This window comes from Equus caballus, chromosome 13, assembly GCF_041296265.1.
Source record: "Equus caballus isolate H_3958 breed thoroughbred chromosome 13, TB-T2T, whole genome shotgun sequence".
In the NCBI taxonomy this organism is placed as follows: Eukaryota; Metazoa; Chordata; class Mammalia; order Perissodactyla; family Equidae; genus Equus; species Equus caballus.
The window spans coordinates 45,759,704-45,785,253 of NC_091696.1; the positions used below are offsets into that span (position 1 = coordinate 45,759,704).

Below are 25,550 nucleotides of genomic sequence, written 5' to 3' on the forward strand. Positions count from 1 at the left end.
TTTCATCCTACTGCGACTGCCATTGGAGGCCCCTACTAGAAACAGTTATTTTGGAAAGCTTGCCCCGTATCCTTATTTTAGACCAATTTGTTGAGATGATCCTACATCATCTCCCAGACTTCTGTGCCGTGAACAGCATTGTTTTTCTTCTCTTTAAGGCATGCTTCTATCTTGCAAACAACTCCTTTCCTGAAACTACTCGTAGTTTTCTTTTTGCTTGGACTACTACACAATTCCGAGCTTAATTTATGATCCTCTGTTAGCGATTGCCGAGAGCTTATGACCCGAATAGCTCCTTCCTGACTTTGCATAAGGCCTTAGCTCCTATTCCACCTCTGAGTTCACTTAACTCAAATTGCTTTGTCCATATGTTTTCACCTTATTCTATTGCAATTTGAATAAACTACCTGAATTGTTTAGGGAAGGAAGCGAGGCATTTCTAACTAATGTATAACATTTATTGGCTTATGTGCCAGGTACTGTTCCGAATGTCTTGCCTGCATTATCTTATTTAAACCTCATAACAACCCTAGCAGACAGTGGCTATCGTGATTTCCTCTTACAATCGAGGAAATAGGCATAGAGAGATTAAATAGCTTGTCTGGGGGTCACACTTGCCCTGGATCGCATGCTTTGAGTCACAACCTAAAGTAAAAAATATGAACGTTCTCGTAACCTTGTACAGTTAGCTTGTTTCTAATTGCCCACTTTTATACAAAACCCAGAACCGATTTTGTTCGTACTTTAAAATATCTTTTTCCTTTGAAAGCCTTGCTACTGCTTTAAAAGGGAGCAATATTTCTCCTTCCCTTGAGATGGGGGAAAGAAATGAACTCACAGGGGAAAACAAATGAGAAAAAGGATGTATTCCTTATCCTAGACACATGCGGTGAAGAGATTCCTCCTGGGGAGACTGAAGAAGCAGGAGCTCGCTGGCAGGTTCCATCTCCTTAGGGATCATCTCTTCTTATTGACTGTAGAACTCACATGAGGACTTCAAATATGTGATCGCTTTGCATCCTGATTCAAGTCTGCCAAAGGATGTGTTCTCTTCATTTTACAGAAGAGGAAACTGAGGCTCAGGGAGCAGAGCAACTTGTCCAAAGGTTAAGTGAGTGGCAGAGCCGGGATACAGACTCAACCCAACATCCCTTTCTACCCATCGTGTGCTGGCTCTGCTTGTCCTGACAAGCAAATGGTCCTGGGAAGTGCTGCATCTCTTTGTTACGAGGTAGTGGGGTTTAGAACCAGGCAGGTGGATGCTCTTGGCCATCAGCAGCTCAGATTTGGAAAATCTCAGTAGTGTGCTTCCCTTCTCGCCACTGAGAAAATGTCTAAGGGTGCCCACTGGCCTCGGTGCTAAAATGGGGACGGTGTTAAAGCATCAGCCCCATGGGTCCTCTTGCCAGTGTCTTGCTCTGGCAGCCACAGGGAGGAGTGAGTTTTCCTGGTGCCGGGCTAGCTCTGCCATGGGAGCCTCTGGCACAGGTTGGGGGACACCCTTCATACCCTGTGGCAAGTACTTGGGGCCAGCCCTTAACAGCTGCTCCTGCCCTGGCAATTCAAGCTCCTTCCACTGAGAGAAGTGCAGGTGGAGGAGTAATGGGGACTCAGGTACCACCCTCAGGTTTCCCACTGTAGTAGTTTCTTCAGGCTGCCCTAACAAATTACCACAAACTTGGAAGCTCAAAACAACAAAAATTTATTCTCTCTCCGTGCTGGAGGTCAGAAGTCTGAGATCAAGGCATCCACAGGGTCCCTCTGAAGGCTCTGGGGGAGGATCCTTCCTGCCTCTTCCAGCTTCTGGGGGGTCCAGGCGTTCCTCGGCTTGTGGCCACATCACTCCAGTCTCTGCCTCCATCTCCATATGGGCTTCTCCCCTCTGTGTCTCCTCTTCTTAGAGATTCTTCTTTGAAGTCATTGGATTTAGGGCCCACCTAAATCCAGGAAGATTTGTCTGCAAAGACCCAATTTCCAAATAAGTCACATTCTGAGGTTCCGGGCGGGCATGAATTTGTGGGGGGGGGGGTCACTATTCAACCCACTACACTCACCTAGGTTACAGTGTGGGTTTCCCAACACCGTCTTCTGACAGGTGTCCAATGTCAGCACTGCCAGAGAAGGCTCTCTTCTCGTGTCTAGGGGCTGGGGGGTGGGGAAGAGTCCTCACTGCTTGGCGCTCTATCTGATTATGTGCTGCAGGAGTGATGCTATATCCCACCCGGATGCTCAGTGCACATGTATGCACTACGGATGCTTGCGTGTGACCCTCCAGCATCGGGAGACGTGACTGTTATCCTAGCTGATTCCTGTGCTTTCTCCATCCTGGCCTACCAGTCTCAGTGTTCAGTGCCAGGCGCTGGTATAAGCACTTTACCTATAATTCCTCATTTAATCTTCACGGCTGCCCTGCGACCTTGGCACGTCTATCATCTCTGTGGTATACACGGAGAAACTGTCCTGCAGAGAGGTTAAGTGCTTGCCCAGGCAATTGCTGGTAAGCTTCAGAGCTGGAATTGGAGCTGGCTCCAGCGTCTACGCCCTTAACTGCTATTGTGTATTGCTTCTCATTGAAAAATATATTCTCATGGTAAAAGATCAAAAATACAGATAAGTGAGCATCCCCCCGACCATGTCCCAATCCCAGCCACCCCTCGAACTAGGTAAGCACTGTTATCTGTTTGCTATACGGGCCATTTCTCCTAGACTTTGTTATATGCTTTTGCATATATTTATATGTCCACACATAATTATAAAATTTCATTTTGTGGGATGCTATCGAACTATGCAGCGTGTCACAGTTGGATTTTCAATTAATAATATGTTTTGAGGAGCTTTCCATGTCTGTAGGTGTCTTTTGCCTTCGTTCTCTTTGACAGCTGGAAACAACTCGATGCTCTGCATACATCACAGTTTATTAACCATTTCCCTCCAGGGGATATTAGTCATGGGCTGTGTGATGAGTCCTCTGTGCACTTCTGAAGTAGTTCTCTAGGAATGATAGCCAGAAGTAGAATTTCTGGGTCAAAGTAGTCATACTTTCTCGAAAACTGTAGTCATATTCAGCCAATTGATTGATTGACATTTATTTTCTGAGTTGCCTTTGGGTGCAAAAGATGGACTTTGGAGTCCATGGCTTCACATCCTGGCTCTGATAATTACCAGCTGTGTGCCTTTCACAAGTTAAATAACCTCTCTGAGCCTGTTACCCTCATCTTTAAGATCCTGTCTTCCAGAATTCCTTTGAGAATTAAATGAATTGCCTTAGAGAAAGTACCTGGCACTGTATCTGACACATATTAGGGTTTTCTCAAACATTGATTCTTTTCCCATTCTCTCTTTCATTTTCATGTTTTCCGGCCTTTGAGTTTCCCTGTCTTTCACTCCTGGTATGTGACAAGTTCAGCAGCATCATGATCACTACCAGCAGTATGACGTGATGCTCATAAGCTAAGCATCCTGCATGGCAATTCTCTCTCTGCTAAGGTCCAGCTGTGGGGCCTTGCACAAGTTAATTAACCTCTTAGACCCCCATTTTCCCTTTTACGAAATGTTGCTAACTTTGGTTCCTCCACTTAGGAGTACATCGTAAGGGTTAATTAAGATGTGCAGGCAAAGAGCACAGTGTCAGGCACATAGTAAACACTCAGGAAAAGTCCAAACAAAGGACACAGTTTTGAGCATTCTTTGTAATGTGCGATGCACCACAGTAGAATGGTTAGCTCTGATCCCAACCCTTAAAGAGTATATTCTAAGGAATTCTAAAAGATTTACATTCCAGAAGGAATCGATACTCATCCTGTGTCAGAGGATGAGTTGTAGCATGAAGAAAGAGTAGCATTTGCATCGTGCTGTGTAGGTCACCAGGCAAATCTATAGCTGTTACTTCGTCCAGCCAGCATCCCACCACGTGGGGGAGATTGTTTTCCTCTGGTTCAATGGGGAAATCGAGGCTTAGAGAATTGCGCAGACTTGCCCAACGCCCCATGTGTTGTTCCTCTGACCCCACATCCCTCCAGAGGACTTGCCCTCAGATTTGGGAAGCCCCCAGTGGTGCCCCGAAGGCACATTGCTTTGGCAATAGTCCACTGGTCTGGAATCGCTGACTCTGAGGAAGGCCTGGGCCTCAGTTTCCTCATCTGAAAACTTAAAAGGCTGCGTTGCATGATCTGTCAACTCCTTAGACATGGTTAATTTGGGTCTAATGTTAAATTTAACAGAAACAAAGCAGAATTTGCTGTAACTCTTTCCTGTTTTCGAGGTTGTTAGTCAATAGGAAAAGTGTGTGCACCCCATCTCTGCATCTCTGGGGTTTGCTCCTTTTCTCTCTGTCTCTGTCCCTGTCTCTCTCCTTCCCTCTCTCTTCATCTCTTAGTCTCCCCCTATAAGTTTATCTCCCTCTTTTTATTCCCTCCCTTTCTGTGTCTTACTGGGTCTGCCTCCCTCTCTGTCTCTTTTCCTCACTCGCTCCTTCTTGTTCTTTCTCTTTTCTCTCTTTCTTCCTCTCTCACTGTCTTCCTGTTCTACTTGGTGCTGCTTCCATCTGTATCTTTCCCTCCCTCTTTCTCTCCCTTCCTCATTTTCTCCCTCCTTCTCTGCGTCTCTGTCTTACAAAGTTACTCAGAATTTTCTCAGTTAAAAAATAAATGTTAGCCGCCGGTCTTTTCACCCAGTTCACAGTGAATATTACTGGTAGAAATAATCAACACAAATTCAATGGACAAGAGCTCAAGCACACAGGGTGAAATTTGTTATAGTCCAAACACTGATCAATGAATCAAATCCTTATAAAATTTAAACACAAAAGAATTGATCCCAGGGAAAATAGTTTCCAAGAAAATTGGAAACAATTTAACTATGCTACGCAAGACATTGATCTAGGAATTAAATTAGCTGAATAGAGTTTGCTCTGAAAAATGCTTCCTTAGTGAAAAAGCATCAATGTCGGTATAATTCTGGTTTTAAAGTTTGTATTCACAAACTCACTCAAAATGTGATTCTAGGGGCTGGCCGAGTGGTGCAGTGGTTAAGTGCACATGTTCCACTTCGGCAGCCCTGGGTTCACCGGTTCGGATCCTGGGTGCAGACATGGCACCGCTTGGCAAGCCATGCTGTGGCAGACATCCCACATATAAAGTAGACGAAGATGGGCACGGATGTTAGCTCAGGGCCAGTCTTCCCCAGCGAAAAGAGGAGGATTGGCAGCAGATGTTAGCTCAGGGCTAATCTTCCTCAAAAAAAAAATAAAAAAGTGATTCTAGGCCATGTTCCTAAAACCAGTTCTGGACCATCCTGTGCTGATGGCGGGTAAAATGTCTGTGCATGTTGAGTGTCTCTGCCCCAGCAGGCACTTTCAAAGGTTGCCATGCCTCAGCAGCTCTACTTCTTAGGCCCATAAATGCCCTTCCGCATCAATAGCCCTGTGTCTGGGTGCATCTTGATGATCCTTGCCACCATTGCCTCTTTGCATGATGACATTGTAGGGGAGGAAGAAATTTTCCTCTACCTTCTAGCTTCTTCTGGCTGGTCTAAGAATTAAATTGACATGAGACAGATTAACAGGAGAAAATCAAATAAAGTTTAGTAACATGGAAGAAACCCAAGAAAACTCAATAACTTGCCAAAATGGCCAAAGCCACCACCTTAAATACCATCTTCCGCTATAGACAAAGGGGGATGTTGGAGGTAGTGGTTTCAGACTTCAAAGGGAGGAAGGCAACTTACATGGAGAAGGAAAAGCAAATGTTTGGTAAACAAATGTTTGCCCTCCCCTGCAGAGACAGTGAGATGTGGAGAGGACTTGATCAAATGGGTCTTGCCAGGTTCCTCCCTATCTGCTGCACCTGGTTCATATTATACTCTAGTTGTCTGTGGTGAGAGGTCCTTCCTGAGACAGGCCTTCTATCTTAAATTCTTTTAGGCAGTTAGGGGGAAGGTCAAATTTCTTCTTGAGCCTTTTGTTCTTAAAAATAATCAAGCCAGGGGCCTGGCCCCATGGCTGAGTGGTTAAGTTCACACACTCCACTGTAGGCGGCCCAGTGTTTTGTTGGTTCGTATCCTGGGCACGGACATGGCACTGCTCATCAGACCACGCTGAGGCAGCGTCCCACATGCCACAACTAGAAGGACCCACAACGAAGAATATACAACTATGTACTGGGGCGGCTTTGGGGAGAAAAAGGAAACAAAAAATAAATAAATAAAATCTTTAAAAAAAAAAAACTCAAGCCAGGGGCCAGCCCCATGGCATAGCTGTTAAGTTTGGTGCGCTCTGCTTTGGCAGCCCAGGTTCATGGTTTGGGATCCCGGGTGTGGACCTCCGCCACTCATCAGCCATGTTGTGGCAGCGACCCACATATAAAGTGGAGGAAGTCTGGCACAGATGTTAGCTCAGGGCTAATCTTCCTCAGCAAACAAAAAATAAATAATCAAGCCAAAGAGATATCTTTTGGGTGGCCAATTCCACTCCCCCGCAACGTTGTCACTGCCACAACCACCTCCTGAATTTGCATCAGGGTTTGCAGTTTACAAAGCACCTTCCCTTTTGTTTCCATCTGTCCAGCAGCCACCCTGTGAGAGGGATGCTGTTACTCATCTTACAGATGAGAAAACCGAGCTCAGAGAGGTCTCCTGACAGGGTCTCATTCACAGAGCTGGCAGAGGCGGGTCTGAATCTTGTCCACCGTTCCACAGTTGCCCCCACCTGCTGTCTGGCCTAAATTTCTGGCTGATGCGTTTCTTTTCCAAGCAAGGCTTTGATGTGACCTCAAAAAGTACATTCAGTTATCATCCAAGAGATGTTTAATTTTCAGTAGCACTTTAGACTAGACCTCCAAAACACACACACACACACACACACACACACACACACACACACACACACTGGTTTCATTAATTCATCAGAGCAAGTCAATGTCTTGTTAAAGGCTTCTTGAATGTTAATGAATGAATAATTAACTTTAACTATATAATTAGCCTTTAAATGTGCTGAGACCCCCAGAGAGCATCTGAAAACATGCATAAGGAGATGATGAGCTAAAACTGGAAACTTTTGATTAGGAAATGTCAAGCTGCTTGACAATACAAGTCCCCATCCCAAAGGGGCTGTGCCTGGACCTGAGGCCATAGTCTTCTCTTGTGTGAGGGAATCAGCTTTGCTGACCAGCAGTCTTGGGACTAGGAGTGGACTGTCAGGCCATTGTGCAGGTACGAGAGAGACCGACTGAAGAAGCAGGGTCAGATCCACACTCGAGACAGCTGGAGCAGCTCTTCAAAGCTGTCGAAAAATCTAGCAGGAAACTGCTAGGTTAAATTAGCATGGGGCTCGTGTGCTACTCCTCTTTGCTTCTTTGCAAATTTACAGAAAGGAGGTCTTCTTTCCCCCTCTCATTCTGAATTACTGTCATTGTTAATCATTTGCTGTCCTTGAGGACTGCCGGTGACAGGGAGAGGGTGACAGCACCCACACAGCCTCTCTGATGCCCTGTGGTGGGTGGGCACGTCCTGCAGCCAGCACATCACAGCACTGCCTTCATTTCAGGCTCCAGTTCTGTTGCATCCCTCACGCTGGAGAGCCGAGGTGTCGTCTCGTTTGTCACAAGTGTTTGGAGAATAGATCACCCTTCTGTAGCGAGTGGAGGCAAAGAGGGGGACTGGGTAGGGGCTCTGTCCCCATCACGGTTCTCAGACACTGTCCTTTGAGCCTCCTACGCCCAGTGAGAGAAGCACTTAGCCAGGGACAGCCACGTGACCTGGGCAGGAGCTGGGACAAAGATGATTTCCTCTTGGAAACACTGAGCAGCGAAGCTAACTGTGAGCCCTCATACTTCCAGCTGACTGCTCTGAGTTCTGAGGGACTCTGCTCCAGGGCCAGCCTTTAATCTTGGTGTTGTTCCAAGCCCAGTGCTGCCAGTTGCCGCCCTGCAGCCTAGTATATCACTGTCTCCCGCAGTCACAGCTCCTACCCCTGAAAGTTTGCTCTAAATTGGGCTTCCGTTTCAGGGGGTCTTTTTCTCTTTCTCACTCTCTACCCTCAACAAGAAGATGTGGCCATCTACACCTAAGGTTCTCCTGAAGGAATTGGGTAGGCTGTGCTGGGGACAAGAGACGTCTGCGAAGATGACTCTAGACCTTACACGGCTGTGCGTGTGATGGGAAAGAGACGGAACTGAACAGCCCACCAAACCTTTTAAAACTCCAGCTTCTCTGGTCTCTTCCTTGTCTCCTTTTTTGGGCTTGACTTTTAGCTGTGCCCCAGAGTCTGAATTTCATAAGTAATAGACAGAATTGTCTCTGTCTATTTCACATGGATATTCCATTTATCTTATGGATAACATGGTCATTGTGGTTATGTCTGTGGCCTTTGGCAGCCGACTGCCTAACTCCAAATGCTGCTTTGACACCTATAAGCTGTGGGGGGGGGGGGGGGGCGGTGTTGAGTCATTTTACCTCTCTGTGCCTCAGTTTCCTCATCTGACAATAGGGATCGCAGTGGGACGTCCATCCTTGCACAGTTAGAAGGAGTACATGAATGAGATAATGCATATAGAGTATTCAGTACTGGGTTTGTCACATAGAATGCATAAAAGTTGCGAGCTCCTTTGCCATAAACTCCGAACTCGATTGAATGCGTCTGTGGGGTTTGAGCATCTGTTATGTGCCAGGCACTGTGCACACATCTTAAACTTTAATAGCATCACCTTATTCCCAACGGCCCTCAAAGGGCAAGTATTGTCCACTCTGCTTTGCAGAGGGAGGACTCAGGCTCAGAAATACAGGTGGCTGCCTCAGAGTCTTTGACCACAAAATTCTTGAGGACATCGGCGAGTTTTAATTTTTTCTTTTTAACGATGGGAACATTTTTCTTTCATTTGAAAAGAGATCAAAAAGGAGACCTCTCTGAGTCAGAGCAAGGAGGGGAACCCACAGCCCTGCTCCCTCAGCCCTCCCTGCCACCACGGAATGTGGAGAGCTGCGCTGTCCTCTCCAGCAGCCACCAGCCACACATTGACCATTTACATCAGAATCTAAATTAAGGGTAAAGTAAAAATAAATAAAACTAAAATGATGAGATCAAAAGAAAACCTCAGTCCCTCAGTTGCACTAACCACATTTCAAGTGCTTGAGAGCCTTATTAGACGGCGTAGATAGAAATCATTTCCATCACTGCAGAAAATTCCCCGAGAGAGCGCGGTCATAGAGAGTTTTGTAGTACAGAGTTTGGAAATGTCACTGATGAGCTCCAGGCAGCCTTAGCCTCATAGAACCTCGCCTGCTTATAGATAACATAGAAAAATAATAATAATAATATTATCAATAATAATATATCTTCCTACTGGGCAGTTGCGAGGCCTCTATGGGACAATATTTTGAAGTGCTGTGCACTGTTTTGTAAAGCACTATGCAGACAACGACTGTCGCCATCAGTGAGGCTGCATAAGCCCCAGGATGTTTTTAGACATGTAGGCAACTGTGGCCATTGCATTTAGACTCCAGCTCCAAAATCGTAGATGAGGGAGAGAAAAGATCATGGGGTCCCACAGTTTCCTTCATGTGCCATTCTCGATTTGGTTCTGATGTGACCCCGAGACCGCAGAGAGTCAGGCTGTGGAGGGCAGGCCCATCTGTGGCCCTCCTTGGCCAGACCCCTGTGAGAGAACAGCCACCAGCCCACCCCATGTGTAACTGCTTTGCTCAGAACCAAGAGTGTCTTTTGCAGTGGTCCTCCCTCTGACTTGACAGCATCTTGCTTTTGCAAACTTTGTTACCCTAGAAAACTTCCTGTTTTCTTTCTGCTCATCTGGCTGTTTGTTTCTCAGCTGAAGAAGATTTGTCATGAAATATGGTAATGATTTGCAGAAATCTGTGCCTGTCTATAAAATCCTGATTTAAACTGCTGTGGGACAACTCTCATATGATTGCCAGGTACAGTTTTAGATTTCCATCCCGGCAACGCATCAGTGTGTGCTGGATCAACAGGAGGGGGAGAGGTTTCACCCCAACACCGACAGATGGCCTTAACATTTCAATGCCCCTGTGCGCACATACACGTGTATTTATGTTTATCTTTTGAGGAACTGAGAGAAGAGAGATGGGTAAGGCTTAGAAACTCTTAATAAAACTCAGATTCTCAGCATCTCCATGGCAACTTTGAAATGTGAAGTGTTGACGTTGCAAGCAGCCCAGCTTCATCAAGAAGACAAATGCCATCCATGGCCTGACGTCTTCAGGACACCCATGTTATCTAGCCTCAGTTTCCCATAAGGAGAGTGACAGAAGGTGACTGTTGGCTTGTGGTATCATAGAATGCCACAGCTGGATGTGCATCTCAGCAGGACCACAATGACCACCTCATCTCACAGATGAGGAACCAAAAGTGCGAAAGAAGGAAGAGACTTTCCGGAGGTCGCGCCATCCGCTAAATGTAGACTAGAACTCAGATCTCTTCTACCTGCTCCTGTCACACGCCCTACCGCCATCATACACAAACCGACATCATAAATCTCCTCATCCCGTGTTTCCACAGGTCGCAGCATTGCTGTCTGTTCAGAAAGGCTGTTTCCTCTTGGTTTGTCAGCCCCGGTTCACCGTCACCACTGACAATGCCCAGTTTTCTTCCTCTTCCGCTTGGGTGATCTGATCCCCTTGTATTACTCTCAGAGTATAGAACCAAGTCTCCAATCCCACAGCCTTAGGATAAAAGCTTCAGAGGCTTTTTCCCGGTGAGACAAGCCCAGTAGTTTCCCCCCCATCTCCAACCATTACAGAAACAAAAATTAAAATGAAGAACGCAGCCGTAAACCTTCCAGAGACTTTTGTTTCCATGGGGAACCCGCCAGCAGCCGTGTCTGAGAGGATGCAGCATTTTACATCCTCTCCCTGCCACTTTTATTTTTCTTTGCTTTACTGTTTTATGTTTTCTTGTTAAGGATGGAAAGGCAATAAAGTTGAGAAGGTGTCAGGAAGTGGAGTAACCTCTGATTTCGTTTTCCTGCCTGCTTTCGAGTTGAGGCATCCACCGCCATGTTCAAGGGTGATCATTTCCAGCTTGTTATATGGCTCTAAAAATTGGAAGCGATATGCATGCTCACTGATAGGGACCTGGGTAATGAATCAGGCACAGCTATGCCGTTGAGGGGGTTCCTTGATGCCTGCTTTTTGGGGGTGCTGACCGGAGGAGCATAAGGCCTTCTGAGATGATGATAATGTTCTATACCTTGAACTGTGCGGCGATTTCAAGGATGTATACGTACGTAAAAGTTTATCTAGCACTTTATATTGTGTACGAGATATACCTTAATAAAAATAAGTATATCAACAAAGGAAAAAAGTGCCATGTTTATTGACATGGAAACACATTCACTGTGTGTGGTGTGAGATGAGAAAAGGAAGCAATTGGTGAAAAGGTTTGTGCGGAATAGTGATATTTTGGGGGTTAAAACAAGGATTGGTAAACTATAGCTCATGGGCAATCTGTTTTTGCAAATAACCTTTTATTGGAACACAGCTGAATTCATTCAGTTATGTGTTATCTACGGCTGCTTTCATGCCGTGTGTGAGTTTTCCACAGCTGCCATAACAAAGGCCCACAAACTAAGAAGCTTAAACAACAGGGATTTTTTGTCTCATGGTTCTGGAGGCTGGAAGTCCAAGAGCAAGGCGTCGGCAGGACCATGTTACCTTTGAAAGGACTAGGGAGGGATCTGTTCCGGCTTCTCTCCTGGCTTCGGTGGTTCCTAGGCTTGTGACAGCGTCACTCCATCCTCCACGTGGCGTTCTCCCGTGTGTGGCCAAATTTCCCTTTTTTTATGAGGACACAGGTCATGTTGGACTAGGTAGCCCATTGTACTCCACTGTGACCTTATCTTAACTAGCTACATCTGCAATGACCCTATCTCCAAATGAGAGTACATTCAGAGGTCCTGGGGGTTAGGAATTTAACGTAGGAATTGGAGGGGGACACACATTCAGCTTATAGCATGACACAACAGCAGAGTTGAGTGATGCAACAGAGACTATATGGCCCGCGAAGCCTAAACTATGTGCTATGTTTTCTTTACAGAAAAAGTTTGCCAAACCCTGTGTGCCTATATCTATGTATGTGTGTGCGCACGTGCATAAAACATTTGGAAGACTGTTCCCTGATGTGTTAACAGAGGTTGCCTCTGCGTTATGGAATTATGGGCAATTTAAATTTTACTTGTATTCTTAATATTTTCTACATTATTTGGTTTTCTAAAAATTACTGCGTAATAATTTTTGTAATATAAATGAACAGTCAGCATATTTCTTTGGGGAGGAAAAAGCATCATTCCTATTTATTCCTCTGCCTTTCCGTACACTATTGCCAAACTCTCCTGTCCCTTAATGGTTTATTTTGTTCCGAGGCAAACTTTTCTAAATAGGCCGCTGTTCTCCACTGTTGGGAGTGCCAAGGGCAAACACTTAGCAAACCGGCAAACTCAACTGTTTACTCACTTGGGCATAAGCATTCTTCATGTCTTTATTTAGCTGCCTCTTGTAACTTGGAAAGAAAAGGGTCTGGCTTTTAGCTCCTCATTAAAAATAGATCCTTTTATGATGAGGGGACGGAGCGGCCATGAGTCATCATCTCCTGTGTGAAAGAAAGTGTGTAATGCTGGATCAGGCCTCGGGAGCTGGGCCCTGAGATGGTACCCTGGCGTCTCCATCATTCCTTGGTTTCTTGTCATTTCAGGAAACTGGACGCTTTCATCTATGACGCGGCCGTCTTGAATTACAAGGCGGGGAGGGACGAAGGCTGCAAGCTGGTGACCATCGGGAGCGGGTACATCTTTGCCACCACTGGGTATGGGATTGCCCTCCAGAAGGGCTCCCCTTGGAAGAGGCAGATTGACCTGGCCCTGCTCCAGTTTGTGGGTGATGGTAAGACCTTGGGTGACCCCCTACTTTCGGGGAACTTGAGACCCTTACACTCTCTCTGTTTGCTAATTGGCTTTCCAGTGGACTTTCGTATGATGAGTTTGCTCACTAAAAATATTTATTGAGTGCCTAGCACGTGATACCGTGGTTCTGGAGGTTGCTTATAATGGAAACTCAATTTTAGACAACTAAATTTTAAAAAGGAATTTATTTTAAGGATGCAGAAGTGTCTGTCTCAGTGAATTGAGGAAAGAGTTGAGCAAATAGATTTAGAGAAAAAACAGGAGCCAGGACAGTCCTGGGGCCTCAACAGCAGGAATTCATAGGTCTTGTCTCTGGAGCAGTGGTTCTCAACGGGGGGCAACTACCCCAAACCCGCCCCCCCCCCCACACACGGGATATTTGGCTATGTCTGGAGACATTTTTGATTGTCGTGACCAGGAGGCTGTTTGCTACTGGCATCTAGTAGATAGAGGCCAGTGATGAGAGATGCTGTCAAATATCTTACAATACCTAGGACAGCCCCCCACATCTCAAAATGCAGAATCACCTGACCCCAAATGTTAGTGGTACTTGGGTTGAGAAACTGTGCTCCAGAGCAATGACATTACACAACTAGGCTACAGTGAATCCCAATCTCTGTTCTCTACATTCTAAATTTCAAGTTCCCGAGAAATGATTCCTGATGTATTTTGGGTCAAAGACTCTTGCCTGGACCCCTCGGGAGTTTCTGAGGGGTGGAGTTATGTCGTACTAACACTACAGCTCCTGTTGTTATCCTATGGAGGAATGAAGGAGAGGCAAGCTCTAGAAGAGGAACAGTGAGCAGAAATCCCATGGGTTTCCACTACAGTCCACCTCTTGACTGCCTATCATGCCAGAAGATATGGTTTCCACCCTCACGGGGCTTACAATCTAATGGGATTATGGCATTTATGGAATTGCACAGCTAATTGGACTGACTCTGTCCCCAGCAGCATTTCCTTCTGACTGTCCTTCTCTACTTCCTAGTTGGTGATCTCACCACAGCCCATTGTTTCATAGCATGGTTTTTGGAATCCTGTTGTGGCTCTGAGGGCATGTTTGTTTCCTTTAAATTGCCAACACTAGGAAAGGAAAGGCAAAGCCAGTAGAGATGGCAGGTAAGGCTTGAGTAAGTGAGAGTGGGATACAAAAGCTCAGAGCATAGAGTGCAAGCTGCATTCAAGAATGAGTGGAGGCTGAAGCCAGAGTTGGTTACAGAATATGCTATTGGTGCATAGCGTTGATGTGAATTTGAACAATGTAGGTAGTTCCTTGCAGCCTCTCCTCTTCTCTCGACTCCCAGAATTAAACCCTAGATTCTTGCAGTGCCATCAAGAAATCTAAATGTGTTTTATATTTAACTCCTAAATAAGAACATCTGATTCTTTGAATTCCCTGTAGGGCATTTGTACCTTCCTCAGACCACGAGCTGTGTCCTCTGCTGTGTAATAGGGATTTGTGGCTGTGTTGGTCAGCTAGAGCTGTGAAATCTTAGAGGCATACAACAATAAATGTTTATTTTGCTTAGGGGAGTTCAGGTTGAGTGGAGAAGCTCTGCCTCAGGCCGAGGTGGCTGTGGCGGCTCTGCTCCCTCCTGTAGGCCCATGGGTCAACAGCGTGGTCTCTGTTCCGCCTGTGTTTGTTCTGGTCTGAGGCTGGAGGGACACCTGGGAGAAGCTCTTTTCTCGGCTGTGTCAGAGGCACAGAGAAAAACACCTAGCTGCATATACACACTTCAAGTTTCTGCTTTGTCACATTCACGTCTGCTAACACCCTTCTGTCCAAAGCAGGTCAGATGGCCAAGCCCAAAGTCAAGGGATCAGAGGCACACGGTACCATTTATGGGAGGAGTTTTGGCATTACATGACAAGGGGTGTGGACACAGAGAAGGGGTGAAGAATCAGGGCTAATTTTTCCATCTGCAACAGTGGTTGCCTAATCACCCATACTCGGGGTGAACTACTCAGCAAACGAGAGTCTCATTTCCAGCAGTAAATGCCACGAAATCCTAAACATAACGTGTAACTGGTCAATGAAGGATTGAGTGAATAAGTACATGCATGGATGAATGGGTGGCATTGGGATGTATTTAACTCGACAGGAAACTTCTAAACATGATGCGTAGCTGTCAAATAAGCGAGTTCTAATTCTACTCCTACCTACCATTGCTGTCGCTCTTGTAGCATCTATTATGAAACAGCAACATATTTTGGAACAGGACATGCCAATCACCGTACTGGATGCATTACATGTTTTTTAAAATTTTGTATTCATAACAACCTTCTGCAGTTAAATATTGCTTCTACCCATTTTACAGAGGAGGAGACTGAAGCTCAGAGCATTTGTGAGTCCACTAGCTAGTAAGTGGCAAAGCGTCTGCTTAAGGGGCTTTACTCTGGAAGGGGGTCAATTATGGAAGACTCCTCTTTCATTCAGTTCTCTAGGATGTCTATGAAAGTTGGCTAATCAGACACTTGAGATTTATAGATCCTTTAGGAAGGAGTAATTTAGTGTTTATCTAAACTAAATCTATTGTCCCATTTACAAATACTTTTGGGAAAGGGGTAATCTTTTTTAGCCTCAGTTTATTCATTGGTGAATGAATGTAGAAATATTTACTTGATAAGGTTGGTATGAAGATGAAATGAGAAGAAACATGTAAATAGCTTAGCTCAGTGCAGCACCTAGAAATAGAAATGGTTCGATAAATGCTAGCTGTTACGATCTTCATCACCATCATCACCACCATCCTTATCATCATCATCATCGTTATTGTCACCACCACCACCATCGTTATTATCACCATCATCATCATTACGATCATCATCACCACCATCATCACCATCACCACCACCACCACCACCATCGTCATCATCACCATCATCATCACCACCACCATCATCATCACCAACACCACCACAATCACCATCACCATTACCAACACCAACATCATCCTCACCACTACTACCATCATCACCACTGCCACTACCATCATTATCACCAACACCACCTTCATCACCACCACCATCATCGTCATCACTTCCGTCATTGTTATCATTACCATCATCATCACCACCCTCCTCCTCGTCCTCATCGTTGTCCATCCACAACTCCAACATTCAACACAGTTATTTATTGTTGCCTTGGTGATAATATGGTCAAGTTAGTATCATGGAAACAACCTTTTTAGTACTGAACAGAAAATATCCTCTTTGTGGCAAATAAGAAATGAAAAGTAAAGACATTCACATAGGCGAGAGGTGTGTTCCTTGTACTAGCAAAGCATCTAGATTCTAATAGATACTTTCTGTCCTGGCTCATTGCTTTTGTGGTCAAACTGTTGGGGTTTGGAAATGTGTCTTCTCAGCTTCATCTTTGGAGATCATCTGGAGGCAAAGCCATTGGAGAGAAAATGACGTTGCTGCAGGGGGCGTCTTAAGATAATCTTCCCAAAAGCCATGTCCAAGTCTAAATGTCTCTCTAGGAGTAAATACATGAATTAACGCAGCTGCATAAATATTTCACTTATCGTATGCAGCTTCACCAGGATTAATTATGCTCTAAAATTAGACTTGTAAAGAGCACAGTGCTGAGCGGTACCTAATTATTATTCATCCTCTAGAATGGAGTGTTTATCTCTTGTTACAGAGTAGCTTCAGTGGACGATTACGAGTCTAATGAGTGTCAGAAGTATAAAAAATTTTCCTAATGAGCTGTGTAAATATAACCTTTGAGTGGAGTGTTTGATTTGGGGGGAACCTCTTACGTGAAGCCTGCCAGGCACTTCCCTAGGAAAAAAGCTACTGATCTGCCTCAAGAGATACACAGGATGCCAATAAGACCTCACTTTCCCTTTCTTGTCTAATAGTTGTGTCCTTCTGAAATAGTGGAGTGCACCATAGAGATCTCAGTAGTTTAGTGACACTCATAGGTGCTTTTCAGCATTGATCATCAATATCCAATATTTGTTGAGAAACATACCTTCCTGGGCATTGATGTTCCAAGAAGGGGATGTCACGATCTTTTTCTTTCCTTCAAGGAACTTATAGTCCAGTTGGTTGACAACGTATAAACAAAATATCTAATTTCAAAATATGAACATATTTATAATAATTCATATATATGAATTAATATATGCATATATATGTATATATATGTATTCTTAGGTGTCTTGGGTAGGGGAGAGAGTAGTCAAGGAGAAATATGAGATGTACTCGTTTTTTTAATAGAAGAATGAAAGAACAGAATGAATAAGAAAGAAAACGAGTATCGTAAGATTTAGACAAAGAATAGAATAGTCCAGAGTTCATAGAGCCGCATTCATTAACTCATCCCGCAATCAGTAAATACCTACTAAGTACCTGGTATCTGCCTAGCACCTAAAAGGTGACACTTGAGTGAGAACATAAAGAATGAGTAAGTCTGGGACCTAAAATAAAACGGTATTTCTGGCTTCAAAAGGGAGGTTGAACAGGAGATCTCTCAGGTCCCACCAATCTCATGGATTTTGTCATTTGTTTTTAAGTGATTCTGGGATTTGAAGAGACAGAAGGAAGATCATAGAGGTTAAAGCCCTTTTGATGTATAGAGGCCAGCAAAAAGATGCTGAGCAGACCAGGATTATATCACAATATTATTCAGAGCACGTGATACTGAGAAAAAGAAGGAAACAGTTGTTCTTGAGCCTGGACCCAAAGGTCCAGGACCATGCTAAGTACCTCACAAATGGTGTCAGTAACTCTTCATACAATATTCTGGAGTGGATCTTATTATCTCCATTTTGAAGAGCAGGAAAACAAGGAGGTTCAGCTGGGTTAAGTGAGCTATGGCAGAGCTGCTCAGACATTAACGAGAACAGGAATCACGTGGGGGTCTTGTTAATAAATGCAGATTCTGTTGCAGTCGGTCTGGGGAGGGGTGCCTGCGATTCGGCATTTCTAACCAGCTCCCAGGTGATGCTGATGCTGATGATCTTGGAGGACACCTTGTATAGATTTTTAGAGAAGTAAAAATGGAACGAAGTTCATCTGACTCCAGTTTGGATCATCTTTCCATTAAACCAGGCTCGTAGGAGAAATCTTGGTCACTGGTGGCCTGATCAGCTTAGCTATAAGTAATACGCTTTAGCCTTGAGAAGCGTTTAATCTTCTTCTTTGTACTTCGTTCAATTTTCTTGGTTGTTGGTTTATTTTTAAACTCAGAAATACATTAATTGTCCCTGGTATCTAGTCTGAGTTCATTGAACAAATAAAATTAAATATATGTATTTATTACATATTTTTATAAATTATTTACGTGCATATTCCATTGCACTTATATCATATTTAGGTATATATGGTAGATCTCAAATCTGAAATATTTGAAGGATATGACACATGGATCTCTTGTATTAATAGGGTGACCAGCTCAACCCATTTTGCTGGGACTCTCCCAGTTTTAAAAACTGCTTAGTGACTCCAGTTATATCATCTTTGGGCATATATGATAGATCTCATACATGAAATATATGAAAGATACCATATATAGCATTTCAGTCGGGTAGGCACATTGGGTTCCCTTTGTCCCTTTTGTACTGCATATTTGCAAGCAGCTGTTTTAAAGACTCATCTAGATTGATAAATTGGAAGGGACCACACACTCTGCTCCTGTATTAATAGGGAACTTTGCTGCAATAGACTAGAGTTTCAGAAAGCACCACTCCAGGATAATGATGCTCACAGGCCTTGGAGTGGGAGAGTGCGGGAGAGGAGTCAGTGGAGAAGCCCACTGCCTGCTTCTGAGTGGGTCCGTGTTGACATTCCTGGTGCCTTCATTGGTTGGCTGCTCTTCCGCTGAGGCACACAGGATGGCTCTTGACTGTAAGAGACCTCACGCTGCCCGCGGAATAAACAGTGTCTGTGTGATTGCACAACTTCTTCATGGGTCTAATTAGGATTCTCATAAATTGCTCTGAGCCACTGGATGGGTTGCTAATGTCTTCAGCACTGCCCTTGTCAAGCTTCCCAGGTTAATATCTTTGGGCTGACGTCAGAGTCTCGGGAGAGCTGGACACCCCGCAGCTTGGGTGGTGATAACCTCTCATGCCTCCACTCTCAGGATGGGTACATCCCTGCGTGGCCTTTGCAGCCCGTCTTCTTAGGGCCAGCCTAGGAATGGTGTGGCAGTGTGGGCTGAGGAAATCACCGCAGGTCCCCTCACTCCTAAATATATTCTCTATTCACCTTCATACAAGGTCTGAAATTCCACCAGATGAGCATGAACTCTTCTAAACAACCCCCCTTAAAAATAGAGTTCCTGGGGCCAGCCCAATGGCGTAGCAGTTAAGTTCGCACATTCTGCTTCGGTGGCCCGGGGTTCACTGGTTCAGATCCTGGGTGCAGACATGGCACCGCTTGTCAAGCCATGCTGTGGCAGTGTTTCACATATAAAGTAGAGGAAGACAGGCACAGATGTTGGCTCAGGGCCAGTCTTCCTCAGCAAAAAAGGGGAGGATTGGTGGCAGATGTTAGCTCAGGGCTAATCTTCCTCAAAAAAAAAAAAAAATAGAGTTCCTTCCTCCATCTTCTCCTAAATCCATTTCCTGGTTTGATATCTGACCCATTCTTAGAAACTAGCCCAGTGCTTGGCATGTAAGAGACGCCTCTCATTGCTGTTCTCTCCATGTGCCCTGGCCCACCGCAGTACACTGCACTGACAGTCCCCTGAGGGCATACACTATCATGTCCATTCTTGTTGCCCCTCCCCACCCCCACCGGGGGCTCACTACTGAGCTTGGCACACCGTGGGTGCTCAAATAAAGCTCGTTGAAGGAATGAATAAATTTGAATGAATGGATTTGAATGACGGAATGAATGGATAAAAATGAACGGATTTGAAAACACTACAGACACACTCTAGCAAGGCTTATTTCATCAATTAAATATCTTCTCTGATGAAGAGGATGTTATTTTCTTTAGTAAGGACATTAGGTATCTCTAGGGAGAGAGATGCAAGGAGGTAATCACTAAATCACTGTCTGATGTGACAACCTTCCTAACCCTCTGACCTCGTATTCACCATAAGACAGAGGCAAATTCCCCCATTGTCTCATTTCTGTGCTGTAGTAGTCAAATGTCTCTGTTTTACTTTTTCTTTTTAACGCACTTTTCTGTAATGCATATAACCAGCAAGATTCTATACTCCCTGGCCTTTGGAACTGGAGTGGATCATGAATTGTTACTGAGTTTGTGGTTTGTGATCATGGAGGTAAAGAAGAGAAGGAGTGTTTTCCTTGGAGTTTGGCAAACTATGGTCACCGCTCAAATCCAGCCACCACCTGTTTTTGAAAATAAAGTTTTCTTGAAACAGTCACATCCACCCCTTTAGGTATTGTCCGTGACCGCTTTCACGCTACAACAGCAGAGTTGAGTTGTTGCAATAGAAAGTGTCTGACCTGCAAAGCCCCAAATATTTACTGTCTGGCTCTTCATAGAAAAGGTGTGATGACTCCTGGTCTTAGACTGTCTGGAGATAGACGAGAAGGGCAGAGAAGACTTAAAATTTTAGGTTGTCTGGGTCTCCTAAGGGAAGGAAAAAGATTAAGACAAGAAGAGGAAGAAAGAAGGGCAAGTAGGGTGGGAGCAAAAGAGAACAGAGATGTGTGAGAGGGAGAAATAGAAGGGAGGAAAGGTCAGGAGAGGAGGAGGAAAATGATAAAGGGATAAAGAAGAGAACAGTCGAGAAGGAAGGAAAGAAGGGGCAAAAGAGGAGGAGGGAAGGGAGACATGAGGAGGCCAAGAAAGAAAGGAGTGGAGAGAGAGATGTGTGCGGGGTGACCAGCCCAGTGATATTCAGCCTGGGAGTCTACAGAGCAGGCTGAATTTGTTCCACGGAACCGTCAGCCACGTTGTGGATGAAACTGATGAAGTCTGGGAGCCGTCCACTGCCCCATCTCTGCTCCGTCATGGAGCAAGACACAGACCACTGGCTGACTCACTCCTGCCTCGGAGATGTCTAATCCATCTCCTGCTGGCTTCCCCTGCCGGCACTTCTTCGTGACATAGGTCCCTGTGTCCTCAGATGACTCAGCAACACCCTATTGCAACCAGCCGCCTCTGCCCGTTTAAAGAGATAAACACCAAAATAAGGATGGAGGACTTAGGGGAGAAGAGGTGCCGAGAATCTGAGAACCCCCTTTGAGGGGAAGAGACGGTTCTCCATGTCTCTAAATTGAAGTCATTCGGCAGCGACCATTATCGTTATTTTTATAGACGTTTATAATAATAGCACCCACAAAGGGATCATATAGGTCACAAAATAATCTCAGTCTTTATATGTATTAATCTCATTCAGTCCTCGCAGGGGTTAAATGGCATGAGTTATGGTTATTAATCCCAGTTTACAGATGAGGAAACTGAGTCACAGGTAGGTTAAGTAATGTGTCCAAGCTAGTAAGTGGCAGATCTGAGATTGGGACCTGGGCAAGCCAGCTCCAGGGCCTTCGTTTTAACCATAATGCAATGTTGCTTCTCCTTTGTCTGTTATAACCCTCATAGATATCTTGTAAGGCAGGTTTTCTCATCTAGAAAGGGGCAAAGCTGTGATTTAAGTGCAAATCGGTCAGAATCCAGATTCATCGTTCCTTCCTCTGGCACAGCATCGGTCCCCTGCAGATGATACTGGGCAAAATAACTTGGCAACAGAGGTTGAGGGTGGGAGAGAAAGTGACCTACACTTTCTTTCATTTTTCCACGGCAGCAAAAGGAGAGTTGTCCGTGCCCCGGCCCCTGGCATCATGGGAACAGGCTCAGCCTAATTTTTGAGATCATTCAACCCTGGCAGTTTGGGGAAAACTCAGGACCCAGAAGAAAGAGATGAGAAGAAATGAAACAAGGACAGAATGTAATTAAGAGGAGTCAGATGTTTGGCCCCGATACGGCTTGCAGAGCAGGCTCTCAGGTTCACAAAGACCCATCTTGGTTGCTGGAATTGCTTGTTCCCCACAGAGCTCCTCAGAGCTGCATAATCCCCAGCCTTTCAGAAAGTTATTGTTCCTTGCTAAACGTGTTTTAATCAAATTGAGACTTCAAAGCCAGAAATCACAGTTTGGGCTGAGCTGGGCTACTCTGTAAGTCACGAACTTTCTAATCAAGTTAGCAAAGACCGGGTGCCATTGACGAAACCCCCCAATTTAGTCACCCATTTGCGCATTCTTTCATTCATTCTCCCTCTAGACGTTCATCCAACAAAGAATAACTGAGCAGCTTCTAAGCTCCAGGTGGGGGGATATAAAAATGATTAAAGGCTCCTGATTTATTGCCCTTAATGTTTACCCTACTTATAAAGATGCTGTTGACACTTCTGTGTCCATCAGACTCACTTGGGGAGCCTGTTGAAAATACAGATACCTAATTTTCACCCCATGGGGCATTTTTATATCCTCTCAGAGTGATTCTAACGCACGTAAGATTTAAGAACCACTGTTTAGAACAGCAGTATTTAGCCTTTAGAAGCATCTTCTCTCATTGGCAAATACTGGATACAAATGTCAGTGGCCATTGGATCACTCATTTGGGGTCCATGAAATTGGATCTTTTCGCTGCATTTTATTCATCCTCCTTCTCTCAGGGCTCCTAATTGGGTTTCCATATTTAGAGACCTTGGAGACTGTTAAATCCTGAGGAATAAATGGTGTGAACTTGTGTCAGCCTGCGTAGTGACCACAATAAGGAGCATTGAATGGAAGAAGTGGTCCAAGACGCTTTATTGTCAAACTCCCTCATTCAGAAAGGAACGAAGTAGACATGAAAATGCGTGTTGCTTCCAAAGATTTCATTTTCGTGTATTGACTCTGATAACAGCATTAAAAATAAAGCAGACAAGACTGAAAGACCCACATATGGGCAGAAAATGAGCCAGCGCTTCTGTTGATTCAATTCAGTCTGGAACCAGATTTGGCCCGATGGCTCTCCTGGGTCCCTAGACAAGTAGATGTGGTCTCATTTGAAAGCACCGGGGAAATGTGGCTAGGGACCACTACTGACGATGGGTTGACTGTGTCTCATTTTTTCCTGTGGATTTCATTATTGCTTCCACTCCATGTGGATGACTTTGACAGGCGCCAAAGCCTCACTTATACACAAAATAGCAGCTTTGATGATATTTACCCAAAGGGGCTGATGATTAATGACCATTTTGATACCCCAGCAACTAAGTCATTTTGACCCTCCTGTGATCTAAAACTAAGTGCAGGGCAAACTACTCATTTGGAAATGAAATGTTTTCAGAGGAAGAAATGTGTCAGTCCTAAATATAAATTAGCAATAAAGGGCTTAACTGCTTCTTCACTGGCCTGTGACCAGATGGTACCATAAAAATTAGACTTGTTTATCTCCCTCCTAATTTTAACTAGAGACATATTTGGAATAATGATGGAACAGTACTTACTTAAGAAACAGATAAAATCTATAAATATCCTGGAGAGCCATTGACTCTCCCTCTGTGTTTAAAGCTCCAAAAGTTTTCCTCTGTGTAAGTTCTCAGTGAATTTCCCGATAGGCCCCTTGAGATTCAGTGACATCCAGATTAGAACAAGGTCAGTGATGTCAAACTCAGGCCTCACAAGCAGTGGGTGGTTCAAACCAGGGAAAGTCAGTTGTCAAGAGAACCATCCAAGCTGAAATAAGACATAACGAATGGCTCGCTGGTAAGTCAAACACTGATGTCACAGAACCTCCTGTAGGATTTACGGGACAGACAGACATTGGCCCCAAATCGCTCTCAATCTATGTTTTTAGACACTTTTATTTGAAAAGGCAATATAATATACATATAAAATCATCCCAATCTACTACCTTAACATAACTGTTTTTAATTTAGATACTACCTTCTGGTCTTTTTACTTGCAGAAACATTTCTTTAAATAAATGTAATTATTGCTTATATACACTTTTATTTTATTTTTATTTATTTATTTTTGAGGAAGATTAGCCCTGAGCTAACATCTGCTGCCAATCCTCCTCTTTTTGCTGAGGAAGACTGGCCCTGAGCTAACATCCGTGCCCATCTTCCTCTACTTTATATGTGGGATGCTTGCCACTTGACAAGCAGTGTGTAGGTCCACACCTAGGATTCAAACTGGCAAACCCTGGGCTGCATATAATGTCATAATCATTATTAAACCATAATTCATTTCATTCTTTTCCTAATGTTAAACATTTTATTTTATTTTTTTGCCGATATAGATAATGATGGAAGGAACATCTTCATGCCTATTTTTTTCTTTTGAATAATCTGTTCATTACAAACTCTTAGATGCAGAATTTGAAGGGTTAATGGCTATAAACATCTCTAGGAATCCTGATATATAGTGTCATATTAATGCCCCAAATTGTTCCCATTTAAAAATACTTCTAATAATGAATCACTGTACCAATTTTACAATAATCTAGCAGCATTGAGCATTTTCGTTCTTTTTGCTGTTTCAGAAGGTGAAGTGTGCTGTCTTAGGGTTGCCTTAATTTGAATTCCTTTGAATACTAGTGAAAGCGAAAAACAAAATGTGAGTTGTCTTTTCATCTTTTTTGACTATTTAACTATTTTTACATATACATTTTAATGAACATTTTATATATCTTAGTAATTTATTAAAACTTTGGTTGCAATATTTCACACAAAAAAGTCATAAATGTAACAGCTTGGGGTATAGTTAAGAACAAAGGCTTGGGTTCAAATATAAGAGCTGATCTTTACTAGCTCTATGACCTTGGGAAAACTACTTACCCTTTTTAAGGGCCAGCTTCCTCCTCTTTCAATCGGGGTCTGTACTGGCACCAACGTCACCAAGTCAAATAGTACAATGTATGAGAACAGCTTGGTGTAGTGCCCATCAGACAGTAGGCACCCAATAAGTATTACAGATGATAACAATAATGAAAATCTCCAGAAACTGAGATTTATTCATGTTCATATTTATAGTTTCTTAAAAAATCTTTTCGATTCCTTATTTGATTGCTTAGATCAGGATTCTGCTAACTCTGGCCCACATTGGCCCCTTGCCTATTTTTGTAAATAAAGTTTTATTGGAACACAGCCACGTCCGTTCACGCACTACGTGGGTCTATAGCTGCTTTTGTGCTGCCAGAGCACAGCTGAGCAGTTGTGACAGAGACCAGATGGCCCATAAAGCTGAAAATATTTGCTAATTAGCCCTTTACAGAAGAAGATTGCTGACCTCTGGCTTAAATTAGAAAAGTAAAACATGTTCTTTTAAAATAATTCCAACAACGTGGAAGAGTTTAACATCGTGCATGCCCCTGATACTGAGCAACGGGCTCGCTCTGCTCGCCGCCATCTGAGCCGATTAATCACAAAAAGTTAGAGATGGAGAAAGGAAGCTTTTCATCCATTAGCCAGCATAACCAGAAGATGCAGACTAATGTCTCAAAAAAACATCTTAAAGAATTGCAGAATGTTGAGGCTGTTATATAGGGAAAATGGGCAGCGAGGAGCAGGGTTAGAAATGTCGGCCTGCAGGCATGATGGACTCCAGGGTCCCTCATTGTTCTTTTCTTCTGTCAGTGATGAATATCCTACAGGTGTTCCTTCTTCCTGGCAGCCTTCTTATTCCTTAGGAAAATTTGTTGATT

General features: G+C 44.1%; 1 protein-coding gene across 1 annotated transcript in view; it reads left to right on the forward strand.

Moving 5' to 3' along the window:
- Nucleotides 1–25,550, forward strand: part of GRIN2A (glutamate ionotropic receptor NMDA type subunit 2A) — a 361,399-nt gene that overhangs the window by 315,848 nt on the left and 20,001 nt on the right. Inside the window, exon 12 of the mRNA XM_023616336.2 lies at nt 12,716–12,903. Coding sequence (XP_023472104.1) covers nt 12,716–12,903 — 188 coding nt within the window. The remainder of the gene's footprint in view (nt 1–12,715; nt 12,904–25,550) is intronic.